Raw genomic sequence first — 18,600 nt, forward strand, 5'->3', positions numbered from 1 at the left:
GGGCAAGCAACTTTGCCTTCGATTTTGCCAAGAAAAAAAATGACGATCTGGCTTTAATAGAAATAATATATTATGATATATAAAATAATCATAATATGGAGTATTATAATAATAATAATAATAATAATAATAATTTAATTGGCACATATGTGATTTAGTTGAAGTGCCTGATAGGAACAATCCTATGTTTAGGTGTTTAATTGGCACATATAAATTTAGTTGGAGTGCCTGATAGGAACAACCCTATGTTTAGGTGTCCAAGTGACAAAAAGGGACAAGTTTGAGAGCCTACATATGTATTTGGCCTAATTAATATAGATAGATATAAATATCAAAATGCGATTCTTTCTAACGGACTGCCAAAGCAAGACCAATGATGTTTATTGCGTGATAAATCCATCAAATAAAACCATGTCTAAAATTCATGCAATCCTAACTTAAGCGAAAGAAGAAAAAGTAATACAGAACGGAGAACAAAGAAAGTTAATTTGTATTTCTATTTTCCACAAAGAAACAAACACCACAAACAACTATAAATATCATATTGAACTAAACAAGTCTTGATTTCAACGAGATAGTGCTATATTCACAGGTATTGATTCTCAGAAATCCACCTCTCCACTATAATTCTATAAATTCAAAGTGTACTTGTTCTGTTTTTTATTTTTATTTTTTCCCCACTCCCCAAACCCCAATCCCCGACCCCGAAAAGAAAACCATGGTAATAGCTCCAATAGAAATAGAAAACATCTGTTGCACATTTTAAGGACTTGATTTACCCCTGCAATGAAAAGTAGTAGCAATAAGAATAATGTCAGTACAATTTTTTCCCCTGTACAAATCGACAATTCAAATGCAAAACATCATTAAAAAGCAAATAGAAGTAAATTAATGTAATGACTGTAATTACCCGTTCGTGTTTCTTGGATTGTTTTGCCTTGGCCATTAGTTCAAAAAGGCTACCATCATAAACGCTCCTAACTGTGTCTTTGGGCAGCAAGCCATGTTCATCTTTGCAAAGGAGATACAACACCTTCCACTCTGATTTAGCAGCAATGCTGCACAATCCATCCAATTATTTTTATTTCTTTTCTTTAACTAAAAGGAAAAGAATAATTAGCCATAACTAATTAATAAAACTCTATTCTTGTTCTTGAGATAGAGAGGAGAGTATTACTGTCCAGCAAAGTCCTTCGGTTGCTTGTTTGCCTTGAGCAATTCATCTAACTCGCTGGCGGTTAAGGCATTGCCATTTGTTCGTGCATGCTTCTTGAATAACTCCTCAAATTTTTCAGGAACGAACCTTCAAAATGTGAAGATTCAAATAAAAATTCGATTTTTACACATGATTTAATTTATATATATAATTTTTATAGCATGTTGTTTTAACAACCTTATTTTCCAGGGAACCAGTTCTATACATATAGTTATCCTTTAAGTGACTAAATAGCATAAAAACTCTTTTACACTGGACTGTGTATGCAGATATAATGTACCACGATTAATGTTGAATAAATCATTAGACAATTCCAAGAACATCACACGTTCTGTACCTTCCTTCAGTGTCGTAGACATCACTATCACTGCCATGCTTGGCAAATTTGATGTTCTTCACTTCAATGGGAAACAGAGGAGAAGGCCATTTCCCCTGTACATAAACAGGCACATTAACTAATTAAGGGCGAGTCCATCGGTTTCTACAACTCATTTTTTTTCTTCTAAAACTAAAGTGTTCCTCATGAATCCACGTCTTGTGCTCATCAACATGTGCGAGCACTTATCATTTTATGTTCTCACTTGTTAAATGTAAATATACCCTTGCATTTATAACTAGCTGGAAGATATGAGAATTCCGAAATTGAAAAGACAAAAAATATAATATTAAAAAGCATGCACATCAAAATTACTGAAGAATCAAGCAGACCATGCAAAGTAAGCCATCAACAAAACAGTGACCAGAGTGATATGGAGTAAGAAAGTAATATGTCATTCACATCTGCTGATAGAAGCGCATCTGTGTGCATTACTTAGGAATGTAATAAAAAAAAAACAAAAATGGGGAAGATAGGCAAATGTTAACAACTTTTCAAGGTTTCGCCGTTTCGGCCTTCTTAAAATGTCACACACACGAGTCATGACACACAGCATAAACTTCCACATATATAGAAGTCATGTTGATGGCCCAATCTGATCTGGTATAAAAGAGGTCTAGTCAAGTTCACTTCATTTTTTGTCCAAATTAAAAGTCAGATAGACTTCTTGGGATCGGAGGTCTAGGCCACGTTTTTGGATCATGTAAAGTGTGTCCTGTCATACAAAAAATGTAGGGCTTCGGAATTATCTGCTCGTCCTTCCACCATGAAAGCGAGCACGGACTACACCATTAATTAACTTTCAAGTTTCAGTAGGGTGACAATTATTATGAATCCTGTATACGGTCGAAATAGATTTCGGCCTCCGTACGTTTGATCGAGTTCGAATGGTAAGCGATCGAAGTGAGAGCTCAAGACGATTTCCGAGGATAGTACAAACAAGCCTCGAGCTCTAAGACCGATCGAGGAATCGGCTCGATATCATTATCAACCCATGGCCAAATCGAACCGCAAGGCAAAGAGAAAGTTGTCGGAGATGCATAGACCGATTGGCACTCACACCGAATGTCGAACTCGAACTCAAGGCCGAGGGCTCGACCCAATACCGAGTTCGAGCCAGTGTCGAGCTCGCAGACATGAGCCGTTACAATCGCACTAGGGGAGAGAATCTTGGCAGGAATCGAGAAAGAGACAATTCATCATGGGTTGTCCACTATATATTTTTTATTATAAATAAAGTAAGATCTCTCTACTATAAAGGGGGAATCCTTGTAAGCACAAGAAGGTTGACACATTGTAAGAAAAGACTACTTCTATTTATTGAAGAATAAATCTCTTAAGCTTGTTTTACTCAGCATACTCACTCTTCTACTTCAATAATTTATATCCCATTTCTATAGCCAAGAATCTAAATATCTCCACTTCTGTGTACGATTTATGTCAAGCTATATCACATATCCTTAGAACTACTTATAAATTCAACTATATCCGATTTTCCAGGTAAACAGTTTGGCGCCCACCGTGGGGCTAAGGATAACAGTGGTTGTTTGATACAAATCCGCAATACGCACCAGTTTACAAATCCGAATCAGCAATGGCAAACTCTCGATTCATGGCTTTACCTATCGACCACGAAGCCGGCCTTCAGGATGAAACCAACAACTTGATACCCAGGGCCGGAAGGCCACTTAACGATGTCACTGAAGCTCGAATCGAAGTACCTGAAATCCGAGTTGAAGTACCACTAGATGTCAATTCACAAGTGGCTCTTGAGGCGAACCAACGGTCCGAACCGGAAAAAAGCATTCGGGGCGGTACTCGATCCGTAGCTCGAGACGCTCATAACGTGGAGGAGATCGGAGTCAGCTTACGGATGATCTTCAAGATGTTACAAGCCCAGCAAATAGCGATAGCTAAGTTGCAGAGCCAAACTCAGGTACAAAGCAGGCCGAAGCCCGATCCGCTTCGGGAAATCACCCATAGAACGGAGCCAGCCATAGTGAAGTCAAACGAGCAAGAATCGGGGACTACTCCCGAAATTACTAAATTGCTCGAGGAACTCACAAAACGAGTCGAAGCCAACGATAAAAAAATAGAAACATATAATTCCAGGGGTCGATCAGATCTCGGGAGCTCCACTAATGATAAAAGGGCTGGATTCGAAGAAATTCATACAAAAGCCTTTTCCCTCGAGTTGTTGGATGTTCATGATCCATGTCTACCATTTATATTTATCTTGTCGGCCCTTAAAGATAATAAGGAAGGTTAGATAAAATGTAAGTTGGTGCTCGGCATGTATGGACCGGGTGCTAGTCATGACCCTCCAGTTGGGTCCTGACAAAAAGCCACCATGTGACACAGCATTTCAAAATCATAAAATACGGGTCTCGGCCCACTTTCATATTTCCATCGCACCTCATGCCAATTTCTCTATCAAAACTGCACGGAAAACTCACGTGCCAAAACCAATCCCCAAAAAATTCCGTATGCCCGAAATTTCCAAATATAACAGTACGACCGATCCTAACGAACACGTCACCTCTTACACGTGTGCCATCAAGGGTAACGATTTGGAAGACGACGAGATCGAATCCGTGTTATTGAAAAAATTCGGAGAGACTCTCTCGAAGGGAGCGATGATTTGGTATCATAATTTGCCCCCAAATTCCATCGATTCTTTTAGCATGTTAGCGGATTCGTTTGTAAAGGCACATGCTGGTGCCATAAAGGTTGCAACAAGGAAATTGGACTTCTTCAAAGTAAAGCAAAGAGGCAATGAAATGCTGAGGGAGTTCGTGTCCCGATTTCAAATGGAATGCATGAAATTTTCACCGGTCACAGACGATTGGGCCGTCCAAGCTTTCACCCAAGATTTGAACGAGCAAAGTTCAATAGCATCACGTCGGTTGAAGCAAAATTTTATCGAGTATCCAGCAATAACTTGGGCGGATGTACACAACCGATACCAGTCAAAAATCAGGGTCGAAAACGACCAGTTGGGAGCTCCTCCCGGATCCATGCACCAGAACAGGGCAGCTATTAAAAACGAGAGGGATATCGACAGAGAACGAAGGTCGAACAGAGACCGATATCAACCGTACATCGCAGATCGAATGAACAACGGTTCAGCGCGCAATTCCGCTCGGAACAATCGAAGGAGTGATCGAGGACAAAATTCTTGGGGGCTTATGAGCAAGAGTGGGTTCGATAAATATGGCGATCCTATAAAGGCACCTCGGCTATCGGAGTACAATTTCAGCGTCGACGCATCGGGCATTGTATCGGCGATCGGAAGAATCAAAGATACTAGGTGGCCTAGACCCATGCAAACCGACCCTTCCCAAAGAAACCCGAATTCGATGTGCAAGTATCATGGCACGCATGGCCACAGGACCGAGGATTGCAGACAATTAAGAGAAGATGTAGCCCGCCTATTCGATGAGGGCCACCTTCGAGAGTTCCTCAGTGATCGAGCCAAGAATCACTTCAGAGAAAGGGACGCCAGCAAAAGGGATAAACAAGAGGAACATCTGCATATCATTCATATGATCATCAGTGGGGTCGATACTCCACAGGGACCCGTGCTCAAGTACGGCAAGATACCGGCCACAGGGGAAAAACGAACTCGAGGTTATGTACCAGAGGGCACTTTATTATTCGGAATTGAAGAAGCAGAGGGCATCTTTCAACCTCACAACGACGCTCTGGTAATTTCTATCCTATTAAATAAAGCTCAAGTTAAGCGTGTTTTAGTGGATCCAGGTAGCTCTGCGAATATCATCCGATCTTGGGTGGTGGAGCAGCTCGGTTTGCAGAATCAAGTCGTGCCCGCAGCTCGAGTCTTGAACGGTTTCAATATGGCCAGTGAAACGACCAAAGGGGAGATTACTCTACCAGTGAATGTAGTTGGAACCATCCAAAATACCAAATTCCACGTAATCGAAGGGGATATGAGGTACAATGCCCTACTCGGAAGACCTTGGATCCACAATATGAAGGCAGTGCCTTCGACCCTCCACCAAGTAATGAAATTCCCTACGTCGGACGGCGTGAAAACAGTATACGGGGAGCAACATGCTGCGAAGGAAATGTTTGCGGTCGATGAGGTAACATCGATACCAACGCTATCGGTCTCGGAAAGATCGAGCACTAAAGATAGACGAGAAACCAAATAGCAATCACAGCCACCAGTCTCAACCAAACTGGTGGAACAGGAAATAGAGGATGAGGAGGAAGAGTTTCTGACACCTCAAGCTTTCATCTTCCCCGACGACTCCGACGCCACCAAATCTACGATCGAAGAACTGGAGCAGGTTATATTAATCGAATATCTGCCCGAGAGAAAGGTATACTTGGGAACAGGATTGACCCCCGAACTCAGGGAAAAACTCATTCAATTTCTTATCGATAACATAAACTGTTTTGCTTGGTCCTATTTAGACATGGCAGGGATCCCACCGTCGATAACAACGCACCAGCTGAGCTTGGACCCTAGGTTCAAACCGGTGAAGCAAAAAAGAAGACCCCAGTCCGAGGTAAAACACGCATTTGTAAAGGATGGGGTAACTAAACTTCTCAAAATAGGGTCAATTCGGGAGGTAAAATATCCCGAGTGGTTAGCCAACGTAGTTGTAGTCCCTAAAAAGGGGAACAAACTTAGAATGTGCGTAGATTATAAAGATCTAAACAAAGCATGCCCCAAAGATTCTTTTCCACTGCCTAGCATCGATCGCATGATCGATGCCACAGCCGGCCACAAGATCCTTACTTTTCTCGACGCCTACTCCGGGTACAATCAAATTCGAATGAACCCGGAGGACCAGGAAAAGACTTCATTTATCACCAAGTACGGAACCTATTGCTATAATGTAATGCCATTCGGGCTAAAAAATGCAGGAGCTACTTACCAACGCCCAGTGAATAAAATGTTCGAAGAACAAATAGGTAAGTCGATGGAAGTTTACATTGATGACATGGTAGTTAAGTCCCTGCGCGCAGAGGACCATTTGACTCATTTGCAAGAAACATTCAAGATCTTAAGGAAATACAACATGAAGCTCATCCCCGAGAAATGTGCTTTCGGGGTTGGATCGGGCAAGTTCCTTGGTTTCATGGTATCGAATCGGGGAATCGAGATCAACCCCGACAAAATTAAGGCCATCGAAGACATCACCGTCGTGGATAGCGCGAAAGCAGTGCAAAGGCTGACCGGGCGGATAGCTGCCTTAGGCCGATTCATTTCAAGGTCATCAAATCAAAGCCACAAATTCTTCTCTCTACTCAAAACGAAGAACGATTTCGCCTGGACCCCGGAATGCCAACAGGCACTAGAACAATTGAAGTGGTACCTATCGAGCCCACCACCACTTCACACTCCGAGGACAGATGAGAATTTGTACTTATACTTGGCGGTATCGGAAATCGCGCTAAGTGGCGTCCTAATTCGAGAAGAGTTATGTAAGTCGGACCTTAGGGGAAGCAGAGGCTAGATACCCTTACTTAGAGAAATTAGCACTTGCACTAATAAGCGCCTCTAGAAAGTTAAGACCATACTTTCAATGTCACTCCATATGAGTTTTGACCACTTACCCACTTCGCAATATTTTGCACAAGCCCGAACTATCGGGTCGATTGGCCAAATGGGCCGTCGAACTCAGTGGATACGATATCGAATATCAACCTCGTACGACCATCAAGTCCCAAATTTTAGCGGACTTTGTGGCCGATTTCACGCCAACCCTCGTACCCGAAGTTGAAAAGGAACTCTTGTTAAAATCGGGTACGTCGTCGGGGGTTTGGACCCTCTACACAGATGGTGCTTCAAATGTTAAAGGGTCTGGGCTTGGCATCGTACTGAAACCTCCCACATGTGGCATTATTAGACAATCCATCAAAACTACTAGATTAACTAACAATGAGGCCGAGTACGAGGCCATGATTGCAGGTCTCAAGCTAGCTAAAAGCCTGGAAGCAGAAGTCATTGAGGCCAAATGTGACTCTTTACTAGTGGTGAACTAAGTAAACAAAACTTTCGAGGTTCGAGAAGATAGGATGCAAAGGTATTTGGATAAATTATAGGTAACTCTACACCGTTTCAAAGAATGGACCCTGCAACATGTGCCTCGAGAACAAAACTGCGAGGCCGACGCACTCGCAAATTTGGGGTCATCAGTCGAGGAAGATAAGATCAACTCGGGGACTGTCGTTCAACTCTCGAGATCTGTAATCGAGGATGGACATGCCGAAATAAATTTCACGAGCTTAACCTGGATTAGAGGAATAAGTATATTGAATATTTAAAGAATGGAAAACTCCCATCGAACCTTAAAAAATCGAGGGTTCTACGAACCAAGGCTGCTCGATTCACGCTAGTCGAAAATGGAACATTATACAGAAGGACGTTTGACGGACCACTGGCGGTATGTTTGTGACCAGGAGACACCGATTATGTTTTACGAGAGGTCCATGAAGGCACTTGTGGAAACCACTCCGGCGCCGAACCATTAATGCGCAAAATCATTAGAGCAGGGTACTACTGGGATAGCATGGATAAGGACACTAATGAGTTAGTTCGAAAATGTGATAAATGTCAAAGGTTTGCACCAATGATCCATCAACCCGGAGAGCAACTTCATTCGGTCATTTCTCCATGGCCATTCATGAAATGGGGAATGGATATCGTCGGCCCTCTACCATCGGCCCCAGGTAAAACTAAATTCATTTTCTTTATGACTAACTATTTTTCTAAATGGGTTGAAGCACAAGCGTTCGAAAAAGTGAGAGAAAAAGAGGTTATAGATTTCATCTGGGACCACATCGTGTGTCGATCTGGGATACAAGCAGAAATAACATGCGACAATGGTAAACAGTTTATCGGCGGTAAAGTGATGAAATTCCTCGAAGACCATAAAATAAAAAGAATACTGTCTACACCATATCATCCTAGCAGGAACGGACAGGCCGAATCAACGAACAAGATTATCATCCAAAACATAAAGAAAAGACTGAACGAAGCTAAAGGAAAGTGGAGAGAAATTTTGCCCGAAGTCCTTAGGGCATATTGGACAACATCTAAATCCAGTACAGGAGCAACCCCATTTTCCCTAGTGTATGGATCCGAAGCTCTAATTCCGGTCGAAGTCGGGGAACCAAGCGCAAGGTTCCGACATACATCCAAAGAATCGAACTACGAGGCAATGAATACTAGCCTCGAATTATTGGATGAAAAATGAGAGGCGGCACTGGTTCGAATGGCTGCACAAAAACAACGAATCGAAAGGTACTACAACAGAAGAACCAACCTCCGCCATTTCATGGTCGGGGACTTGGTCCTAAGGAAGGTCACCGTCAACACTCGAGATCCTAATGAAGGGAAGCTCGGCCCAAATTGGGAAGGACCCTATCAAGTCCTCAATATAATCGGGAAAGGGTCTTATAAACTTGGAGCAATGGATGAAAAACCATTACCAAACAATTGGAACATATCGCTTCTCAAACGATATTACTGTTAAGGTATGATTTTCTCCTCTATCGTCTATATACATATATTCGACACTAACTCATTGCAGGAATTCGACGAAAAACATCAAGACCTCTGGTTTCAAAGCATGCGTTGTACTCCTTTTCCCTTAAGTTCGGCTTTTATCCCAAATGGGTCTTTCCGGCATGGTTTTTAAGGAGACAACAACTATGTGCTACCCAGGGACAGATCAATAGTATCCGAGGCTCCTTCATAATCAACCTCGAATACTGGGGGGCTAGCTACCAGGCGAATAAATTAAGTTCGGCACAAGAAAGTTGCTCCATATCAAATTCATGACAAACAGGATCTCGATAGAAAAAAGTGTAAGGGCCAAATGGTCAAAACGAACCATGCCCACGTAGTTTTGCTCGAACTCTGGCACAAGATACAAACACATGTGTAATGATTTATAAAGGAGAACTTCTTTTTTAGATATCTCACACTTTGAAAAGATTTTCCTGCTTCATGATTCAAACAGGCTTAAAGGCCAACCACCATCAAAGGGATTTTTGATACAAGCGATCGTAAAAGGCCTACGGGCTAAGATATTCTGAGTTCGAGTTCGAAACAATCACTCACTCAATTATTAAAGCCTAAAGGCCATCTTACTTCGAGCTCGCGCAATCACTCACTCGGTCATAAAACGCCTACGGGCTAAGATATTCTAAGTTCAAGTTCGAAACAATCACTCACTCAATTTTTAAAGCCTAAAGGATATATTACTTCGAGTTCGAGCAATCACTCACTCAATTATTAAAGCCTAAAGGCTATCTTACTTCGAGTTCGAGCAATCACTCACTCAATTATTAAACCCTAAGGGTTATTTTACTTCGAGTCTGAGCAATCACTCACTCGATCATAAAAGTCTACGGGCTAATATACTTTGAGTTCGAGTTCGAAACAATCACTCACTCAATTATCAAAGCCTAAGGGCTATCTCACTTCGAGTTTGAACGTTCACTCAGCTTGTGGGCTACTTTTATCTTTCGAGTTCGGGCAAGTGCCCACTCGACCACTAAGCCTGTGGACTACTTTTATTTCGAGCTCGAGCGAACTCTCACTCGTCCATAAAGGCTACGAAGACCGAATTCGATGAAATCACCTAAATCCTCATGAAAACATCCGCAAAGCATGAATGAAATCTTCACGAAGCAAGTCAGTAAAAGAAAAAGATATTTGTATAGATATACAAGAATGGTTTACATAAATAAATGTGACATAGAAGCTAAGGGCTAAGCTTCTAGGTTATCATCGAGAGCGGTCTCTTCTCCATCGGGCTCCCCCCCATCTTCGGACCCGCTCTTGCTACCATCATCATCATCGTCATCATCGCCATCAGAAGACAAGGCTTCAGCTTCAGCTTCGAGTTCTTTAGCCCTTTTTATCTCTTCAGCAAGGTCGAAACCTCGAGCGTGTATCTCCTCGAGGGTCTCCCTCCGAGACCAACACTTAGCAAGTTCGGCAACCCAATGTGCTCGAGTGTTGGCAGTATCCGCTGCCTCTCTTGCCTCCATTTGAGCAGCCTCGGCATCAGCCCTATACACGACAATGGACTTCTCCTCCATGACTTTCGACGACTAAACCTCCTCCTTGGCCTCAGCAAGCCGTGTTTCAAGCTCCTCGATCCTCTTGGCTTGAGCCGAACCCTTTTGCTTGACGCTTTAAAGCTGAACATCGGCCGATAATAATTTGGCCAAGATGGTTTCTTTTTCTGCAGTCAGGCGGTCGATAGTCTCCTTCCACCGGTCACATTCGGTCTTGATTTGATCGACTTCTTCCCGAAGCAACCCTATCTTTTCAACCTTTTGGTGCAGCTGAGATAACGAAGGGTTAGCTTCCATAGTTGGGTCAAACCCATATTCTAACAGAATGAGGCTCACCTGCTTATCTAGTTCGGCCTCTTCTTCATGAGCCTTAGCCAAATCTGCTTGGAGGTCATTTATAACCTCGTCCTTTTGGCTGCAAAGAAGCCGCAGAGCATCTCTCTCCCCCGAGACCTTCTGAAGCTCGACCTCACACTGGCTGAGGTCAACTCGAAACCTGCTAATGGCCTGCACAGTAGGGAAAAAACACAAGTCAAGTTTAGAAAAGAACGGAGAAACCAAGCACAATAAAATCTTTACCCGAGAAATGAAATGTTGGGCCTCTTCTAGGAGAAAAGAAGCGTCACTAATATCGGAGGCATCATCGACTCCAGCAAAGCAATCCCGAAAAGGGTCCCCTACACTAGAGCCTCCTCCCATATCGGGGGTCTTCAATTCTCGAGCTTCCTTTAACGCCTCCTCAGAAAAGTTTGGAATAGAAGGCAAATGACCCACTATCATAGTCCCAAGCGAATCGCTCGGAAGGCTCTGATCGAGACTTGGGGTATCGTAACCGACCCCGACCGATATAGCCGTCATCGGCTCAGAAGGTCTGGCAACCTCGATAGCTTTCGCAGATCGGATCACCAAAGCCGAGGCATCATCTTCTTATTCTTCTTATTCTTCTTCTCTCAGTCGTTGGACCGAGTCCGTCGAAAGAGCGATTTCCTTCCTCCTCACCCTCCGAGTTTTGGGCTTGGTATCCTCTGACCGAGAGACAGCTTTTCGCTTCTTATCTTTCCCCGGTTCCGGGACCGGGGACTTGGTTCCTTCCTCACCACTCGAAGGCCTCAAAACGACATCCTTGGTTACACCTGCACGAAAGGAAATCGGTAACGGATGGAGCATAAAAAACATTTTGAAGAACACGAGAAGTGACCCTTACCGTGATTCTTGGCCTGCCATCTACCTTTTGCCAAATCACGCCAAGCGCGTTCAGCATAAGAGGAAGTCGAGGCCAACTTCCGAACCCAATCCTCGAGGTCGGGTACCGCTTATGGCATCCAGGGGGTAGCTGTATATCGGAGAAAGATATCAGATAGAATCAGAAAAAGATATGTAAAACAACGCCTTACGAAAACCACTTACGGTCGAAATTCCATTCCTCGGGGAACGACATCTTCTCTTCCGGAATGAGGTTACGGGTCCTCACCCAAATATAACGGCCCATCCAACCCCGATCTTTGTCTTCGTCGATGCTCGACATTAAAGCTTTCGATGCCCGACGATGAAGCCTGATTAGTCCTCAAAAGATTTGAGGTAGATACAATCGTATGAGGTGATTTAGGGTGAAATCCAGCCCCCCGGTCTTGTTGGAGAAAAAGCAAAGTAAGGTTACTATGCGCCATAGAGAAGGATGAATTTGACCGAGGGTGACCTGATATCTTTTGCAAAAATCAATGATCACTGGGTCGACGGGACCCAACGTGAAGGAGTAAGTATAAACACTTAAAAACCCCTCCACATGAGTGATGACGCTCTCTTCGGAAGAGGGAATTTGCAACACAACCTCGGGACCCTAGTTGTAGTCTTTCCTCATGGCCTCGAGATGGCCCTCTGTTATCAAGCACATGTACATCGACACATGCTCACATCGACCCGGAACCGACGAAGGATTTTCAACCTTAAAATCGATCTTCAGAGTACACAGGCCAGGAACATACTCATGGGGAGGCGGCTCCACCGGCGCCTTGTCGCCGGACGGCCGTGAAGAGGAAGCTTTCTCCTTTTGAGGTACGGTTTTTGAAGTTTTTGCCATTGATATAAGAGAAAGAAACGCGAGGGAAGATGAAAGGTTGATGGTGCCACACGCTGATGAAGGTGGCTCTACAAGCGGCGAAATAGAGGCAGAAAGAGTAAGAAAATTTGGGAGATTAAAGATGTAAAAGTGGTAAATGATAAATGGAATGGCTATTTATAGGTTTATACCGTGGCGGTTCAGTGTCAGCGGTGGCCGACCACCGTCTGATGCGCATTAAATACCTTGAAAGACTAAATCAACGGGACAACTATCACATACGTCACGATCGATCCTAGTGAAAACGTCATCCGATCGAGCCATCGAAAATCATGTCGCTTCTCACCACATTCTTCCTGAGAAACGAGGGGACTATCTGTATCCGGTCGAAATAGATTTCGGCCTCCGTACGTTTGATCGAGTTTGAATGGTAAGCGATCGAAGTGAGAGCTCGAGACAAGTTCCGAGGATAGTAAAAACAAGCCTCGAGCTCCAAGACCGATCGAGGAATCGGCTCGATATCATTATCAAGCCCATGGCCAAATTGAACCGCAAGGCAAAGAGAAGGTTGTCGGCGATGCACAGACCGATTGACACTCACCCGAATGTCGAACTCGAACTCAAGACCGAGGGCTCGACCCAATACCGAGCTCGAGCCAGTGTCGAGCTCGCAGATAGGAGCCGTTACAACCGCACTAGGGGAGAGAATCTTGGCAGGAATCGAGGAAGAGACAATTCATCATGGGTTGTCCACTATATATTTTTTATTATAAATAAAGTAAGATCTCTCTACTATAAAGGGGGAAATCCTTGCAAGCACAAGCAGGTTGACACATTGTAAGAAAAGAATACTTCTATTTATTGAAGAATAAATCTCTTAAACTTGTTTTACTCTGCATACTCACTCTTCTAGTTCAATAATTTATATCCCATTTCTATAGCCAAGAATCTAAATATCTCCACTTCCACGTACGATTTATGTCAAGCTATATCACATATCCTTAGAACTACTTATAAATTCAACTATATCCGATTTTTCGGGTAAACAAATCCTATATTAAATTCAAGGATGGACTAAAATTTTGACCAAAGTTCCTCACGCGTGATGCGTCAACCAATTTGCACATAGATAAGTTTTGCATAGTAAATAATTTAAATCATCATAACGATTTTTGTCAATATTTGCCTTTTGCAGCTCATCATCATTATTGGAAAACAGTATGATCCTAAGAGACATATATGACAATCGAGTTGTTTTAACAATCAACTTACCCCTCTAATATGTATTTCTAAATATATTTTTTCTGAAAAATGTTTTTTTTAAAAGTGTTTCGGAAAAGAATTATACGTTTTTTCTGCTTTTTCGAAACTGTTTTGCTTCTACTTAGAAGTACTTTTTTCTACTAAAAAGTTTGAACAAACACATCAATTTTGAAGAAAAATATATTTTTTGTGAAAAAAAAAGAAGGGCAATAGCCTAGAGAAGCTTCGCCAAACACGCTATTAGTCAATTTTGAAGAATTATTCTCGAAACAAAATCATAGAGGGGGAAAGAGTGAATTACAGGTCGAGTTTTGCCACTTAGACCAATATTAATGAAAATTGAAGCAACGGTTGAGAGGAGAACGCCACTTCCAATTTTCCTGAAGCCTGGTATATACAAAAACCAAAAGGAAAAAATAAGAAATAACAGTTAAATAACTACTGACAAACCTCAAAGCAGAAATATAAGTGAAAACACTTTATGTGGGAAAAAGAACAGAAAAAGGAAAGAAGAAAGAGAAACTAGACCTTTATAAGTTTCCCATGGGTAAATCACACCATCTTTGTTAATATCAAAGAACATAACATGCTTTTCCAAAGGGGTTACCTCTTGCTTCTCAATTCCTGCATGTCCAATTCCAAGAATCATGATTTCTTGAAGTCAGTCACTCAAACAGAAGCTACAAACACGAGAAGAAGAAATAAGAGAAAAGAATGGCATACCCTCTTCATCAATACTGCTGGAGGAAGAAGCCATGAAATCTTGTTAAAAGTGATCAACAGATAATTAAGAAAGAATTGAATTCCAAATCCACTTATAAGAAGAAGTAGAAGATTTAAAGCCTTATTTAAGGAATAATGTGAAGTTGGGGTTACTTTTACTCTTTTTCGTTGTGTTACGTGGGATTCCCAAGACAAGTGTCTGATATATATAGTTGATGCAGACATACGGGGTGTTGCTTGCTTGTATAGGTGGCAGCCGTTGGAATTCTGAAGTTTGTGTTACGAGGTAGTTGAGTCGTGTCTTACTTTGTAACATGGTGGGATTAATTATGTAGGGTTTTTTTTCTAAGATAACTAGTGGGAATGTTGTGGCTTACTATTTCTCTTTTTAGTGCAGGTCCTATTTATTAGCTATCGCTTTTGCTTTACATCTTTTTTCTAGATTTCACGAGGTTCCTATTTTTCTTATGATTGTTGTGGTGATACTAATATTTACTAATATTGTCTTCCGCATCTTTCTTCTGGATTTTATGGTGTTCCTATTTATCTTATGGTTGTTGTTGTGATACTAATATTGTCTCCCTTTTTGCCCCTTTTGTCTTTTTATTTTTTTTGAGCCGAGGGTCTTTCGAAAACAGCCTCTCTACTCCTTCGGGGTAAGGATAAGGTCTGCGTACACACTACCCTCCCCAAACCCCATTAGTGAAATTTTAGTGGGTTGTTGTTGTTATTGTTGGTGAGTGTTCTCACACACTTTGAGCCGGGCGCAATATTTAATTTGATAAATTTAAGTTAAAGTTTTAGAAATTTGTCCTATTTTCTTACCTTAATTAGTTTTTTTCTTTTAGCTGAAGGAATAGTAGAATATTAATTATAATTGATTTATTTTTCCTTATAGAAAAATATATTTCATATTTGACAGATTCTTTTCTTGGAGAAAAAAGTTATGACCTCTATAAATTAAAAATCTTCCTTCATAGATAAATAATATAGAATCCACAACATAGTCATTAAGAGAGTTTCATTTAGGGGGAGATCTTTTCTCAATAATTTTATATCTTCTTTATACATTAGTTTTCTCATATATAGGTCAAGTGACCAAACCACATTAGAATGTTATGCCTCTTTTAATATACTTCTCTTTGTCGTCTACTTTATCGTCGCCAAAGCTTACTTTATTAGTTTACGCATGACGCCTTTTTATTTTCGATCCAAATAAGTTATATCAAAGGCAATGGTTCAGAGTGAGGTCGAAGATAGATTTAAGGCGGGTTTAGATCAAGTTATAGCCAATTTGACGATAATGAAGATTCTTATAAAAAAATGTTAAGAGTACTACATGTGAAGGCAAATTTCAATCATACTTTGAAAATTCATGCTGCTGCATATTAAAAACAAAAACTATTTTTAACGCATAATTGAGCTCTAACTTTTAACTCATGTTTACTTTTAATGCATGGGCTCCACTTTCAACCTTGCTAACTTTTAACGCAAGGTTCCACTTTTAACTCATGCTTACTTGTAACGCATGAGCTCTACTTATAACTCTGCTCGCTTTCAATGCAAGGCTCCAATATTTTTAATCCGTGCTCACCTTTAACGCACGGGGCTCTAATTTTTAACCCATGCCTATTTTTAACTATCTCAAATAGTAGTGACGAAGAATATGTGAAGAAGGCGGATCAAGCATTGTCAAACAAATTGAGGCCAAAGGGGAAAATTATTAGGAATTTATCGTGATTTTTTACTTTATTTGGATTTATTCTTTTACATGAAAGAAGGATAAAATATTGATCATAATTGTTTTACTTTTCCTTAAAAAATATATGTATCTCTTCCTTATTTGACATATATCTTTCTTGGAGAAAAATATTGTGACCTCTATAAATTGAGGATCTCTCCATCACATAAAAACAATATAGGATCTACAATGGTCCTTACGAGAGTTTTTTTAGGGGGAGATTTTTTCTCAATATTTTATATTTTTTTATATATTAGTTTCATCATACGTAGGTCAGTTGACCAAACTATATTAGAATGTTATGCCTTTTTAAGTATACTTTTTTTTATCGTTTTCTTTATCGTCGCCAAACTTTACTTTGTTAGCTTTCGCATGACGCCTTATTATTTTCGATTCCAACAAGATGTATTGTACTTTCTAAATTATGAATCTAAATTTAATACTTAATAAAAATTCAATAATTTTTCCTGTATATAACTTTTTACACATATATTTAAGTTCAAAATATTAAGTTCGATTAAATTCGCCATCACTGGGACTATATCCACCGCCTACTAGTAGGCCAGCACTCCACCCTTGTTTGGATAACAGAAGTCTTCACAAATTGAACACTTCTTGTAAATTATTCGTAGCTTTTCGAAAACAGCTCTATCATCCTTTCCTTTTTTTTCACTTTTCTTGTTTCTGATCTCTCTATTTTTAAAATTGAATTAACATATCAAACATAAGGAATGAATTTAATTTTAAATAAAATTACGGATTACAACCAAATTAAACTGAGCAAAGAGTTCAGCATAATGGAACATGATTTTTGACCGAGCCAAGGTTTGTCGAACTTTGAGTGAGATGAGTCGAGATGACGGAAATTTGTCGATTGCCTAGACTGTTTCTGAAATGAGCTAAGCCAAGTTGAGCAAAAATACAAGTGAGACGATTCGAGCCCTGAATCATTCGATTCTATGCCTAGGCTCAGGGGTGTCAATGGTTCGGTTCGATCGGTTATTTTATAATATTTGTATTATATAAATTTTTCGGTTATTCCATTTTGTATAATCAAAACTAGACTTTTTGAAATCATCTCAATTTTTTTTCGATAGCGGTATAGTTCGATTTGTTTTTCAGTATTTTTTTTAAAACGTCATGCAAGAGTTGCCGGTCGAAGTTAAATGCGATAAATGTGTACTTCCATAAGCCTTTGGCAAAACTCTCCACAAATTTTTATTATTTTAAAAGTGATGATTAAAGAAATATGAAAGATGTCTAGAATAGATATTCATCCCACTATTCTATGGTAGCGTAAAACAAATAAAGCAAAGAAAAGAGAAATCTAAATCATACGAGTGAAAAGATACTAATCAAGTTGGGACTTAAGAATAGATCTTAATAGAGGATTAGTATCCAACAAGAAAAATCTAAATCATACGAGAGGAAAGATATTCAATACCTAGTGGCTTCCTACTGAAGATCGCCGGAATACCGAGTGGTTTGCTACTTAAGATGTTGGAACTAATATAGAGCCTGTTTGGCCAAACGTCTGAGAGGCCAAAAGTATCTTTTTTTGTGGAAAAAGTAATTTTTGAAAAATTTAAGGTGTTTGGCTAAAATAAAAATGTACTTTTGAGCAGCAGTAGAAGCAGTTTTATTGCTTTGGGGGAGAAGCTGCAAATTCTAGCTTCTTCTAAGAAGCAGAAACAGAAGCAAAAAATTAATTTATTCAAGACAAAAATAACCTTACAATAAATTTATATTTTTCAAATTCTCCACATTAATTTATTATTTTCACGACCTCAATCTCCCTCCGTAGGATGTCGTGATGGCACCTAACCTCTAAGACTAGGTAAGCCTAACATACATGAAGAATTAACAGAAATAATAATAAAATCTCAAATTAAACCAATAACTATCATAATAATAATCCTCTCCGGTCATTTCCCCTTCACGAAAGCGAGGTTTCGATCGCGAACGCGAGATTTCGATCGTGAACGCGAAGCTTTGCATCTCGACCCTTTGCGAATGCGTGCCCTTAGTCGCGAACGCGAAGCACAATTTGTGTCAGTCCAAATTTTCTCTTCGCGAACGCGAGACTCCCCTCGCGAACGCGAAGAAGGAAACCAGAAGCAGGTTTCTGCAGTTTTCTCAAGTCCAAATATGATCCGTTA

General features: G+C 40.6%; 1 protein-coding gene across 4 annotated transcripts; it reads right to left on the minus strand.

The window, feature by feature from the left end:
* Positions 1–516: 516 nt before the first annotated feature.
* LOC107791606 (putative peroxygenase 4) lies at positions 517–14,880 on the minus strand. 4 transcript variants are annotated; one of them, XM_075221760.1, is made up of 8 exons: positions 14,701–14,880; positions 14,506–14,601; positions 14,279–14,364; positions 10,995–11,165; positions 1,554–1,648; positions 1,178–1,303; positions 911–1,058; positions 517–781 (listed from the first exon to the last, which is right to left on the minus strand). In XM_075221760.1, the coding sequence occupies exons 1-8, from the start codon at positions 14,732–14,734 to the stop codon at positions 776–778; spliced, it is 762 nt and encodes a 253-aa protein (XP_075077861.1). In that variant the 5' UTR covers positions 14,735–14,880; the 3' UTR covers positions 517–775. The 4 variants fall into 4 exon arrangements, with proteins under 4 accessions (XP_075077861.1, XP_075077862.1, XP_075077860.1 ...); XM_075221761.1 differs by lacking the exon at positions 10,995–11,165; XM_075221762.1 differs by lacking the exons at positions 517–781; positions 911–1,058; positions 1,178–1,303; positions 1,554–1,648 and adding exons at positions 10,262–10,928; positions 11,238–11,791; positions 11,863–11,991 and having other exon boundaries at positions 12,066–14,364; positions 14,701–14,877.
* Positions 14,881–18,600: the final 3,720 nt, after the last annotated feature.

Source organism: Nicotiana tabacum, chromosome 9 (assembly GCF_000715075.1).
Source record: "Nicotiana tabacum cultivar K326 chromosome 9, ASM71507v2, whole genome shotgun sequence".
Taxonomy (NCBI): Eukaryota; Viridiplantae; Streptophyta; class Magnoliopsida; order Solanales; family Solanaceae; genus Nicotiana; species Nicotiana tabacum.

Bases quoted from the DNA above. Each gene is read 5' to 3' on its own strand.
- LOC107791606 (XM_075221759.1), bottom strand. From the start codon at position 11,516: ATGACGGCTATATCGGTCGGGGTCGGTTACGATACCCCAAGTCTCGAT. The intron at 11,166-11,237 runs GTAAAGATTTTA...CCTACTGTGCAG, and splicing joins CCCAACATTTCATTTCTCGG to GCCATTAGCAGGTTTCGAGT. The intron at 1,059-1,177 runs GTAATACTCTCC...TGGATTGTGCAG, and splicing joins CCGAAGGACTTTGCTGGACA to CATTGCTGCTAAATCAGAGT.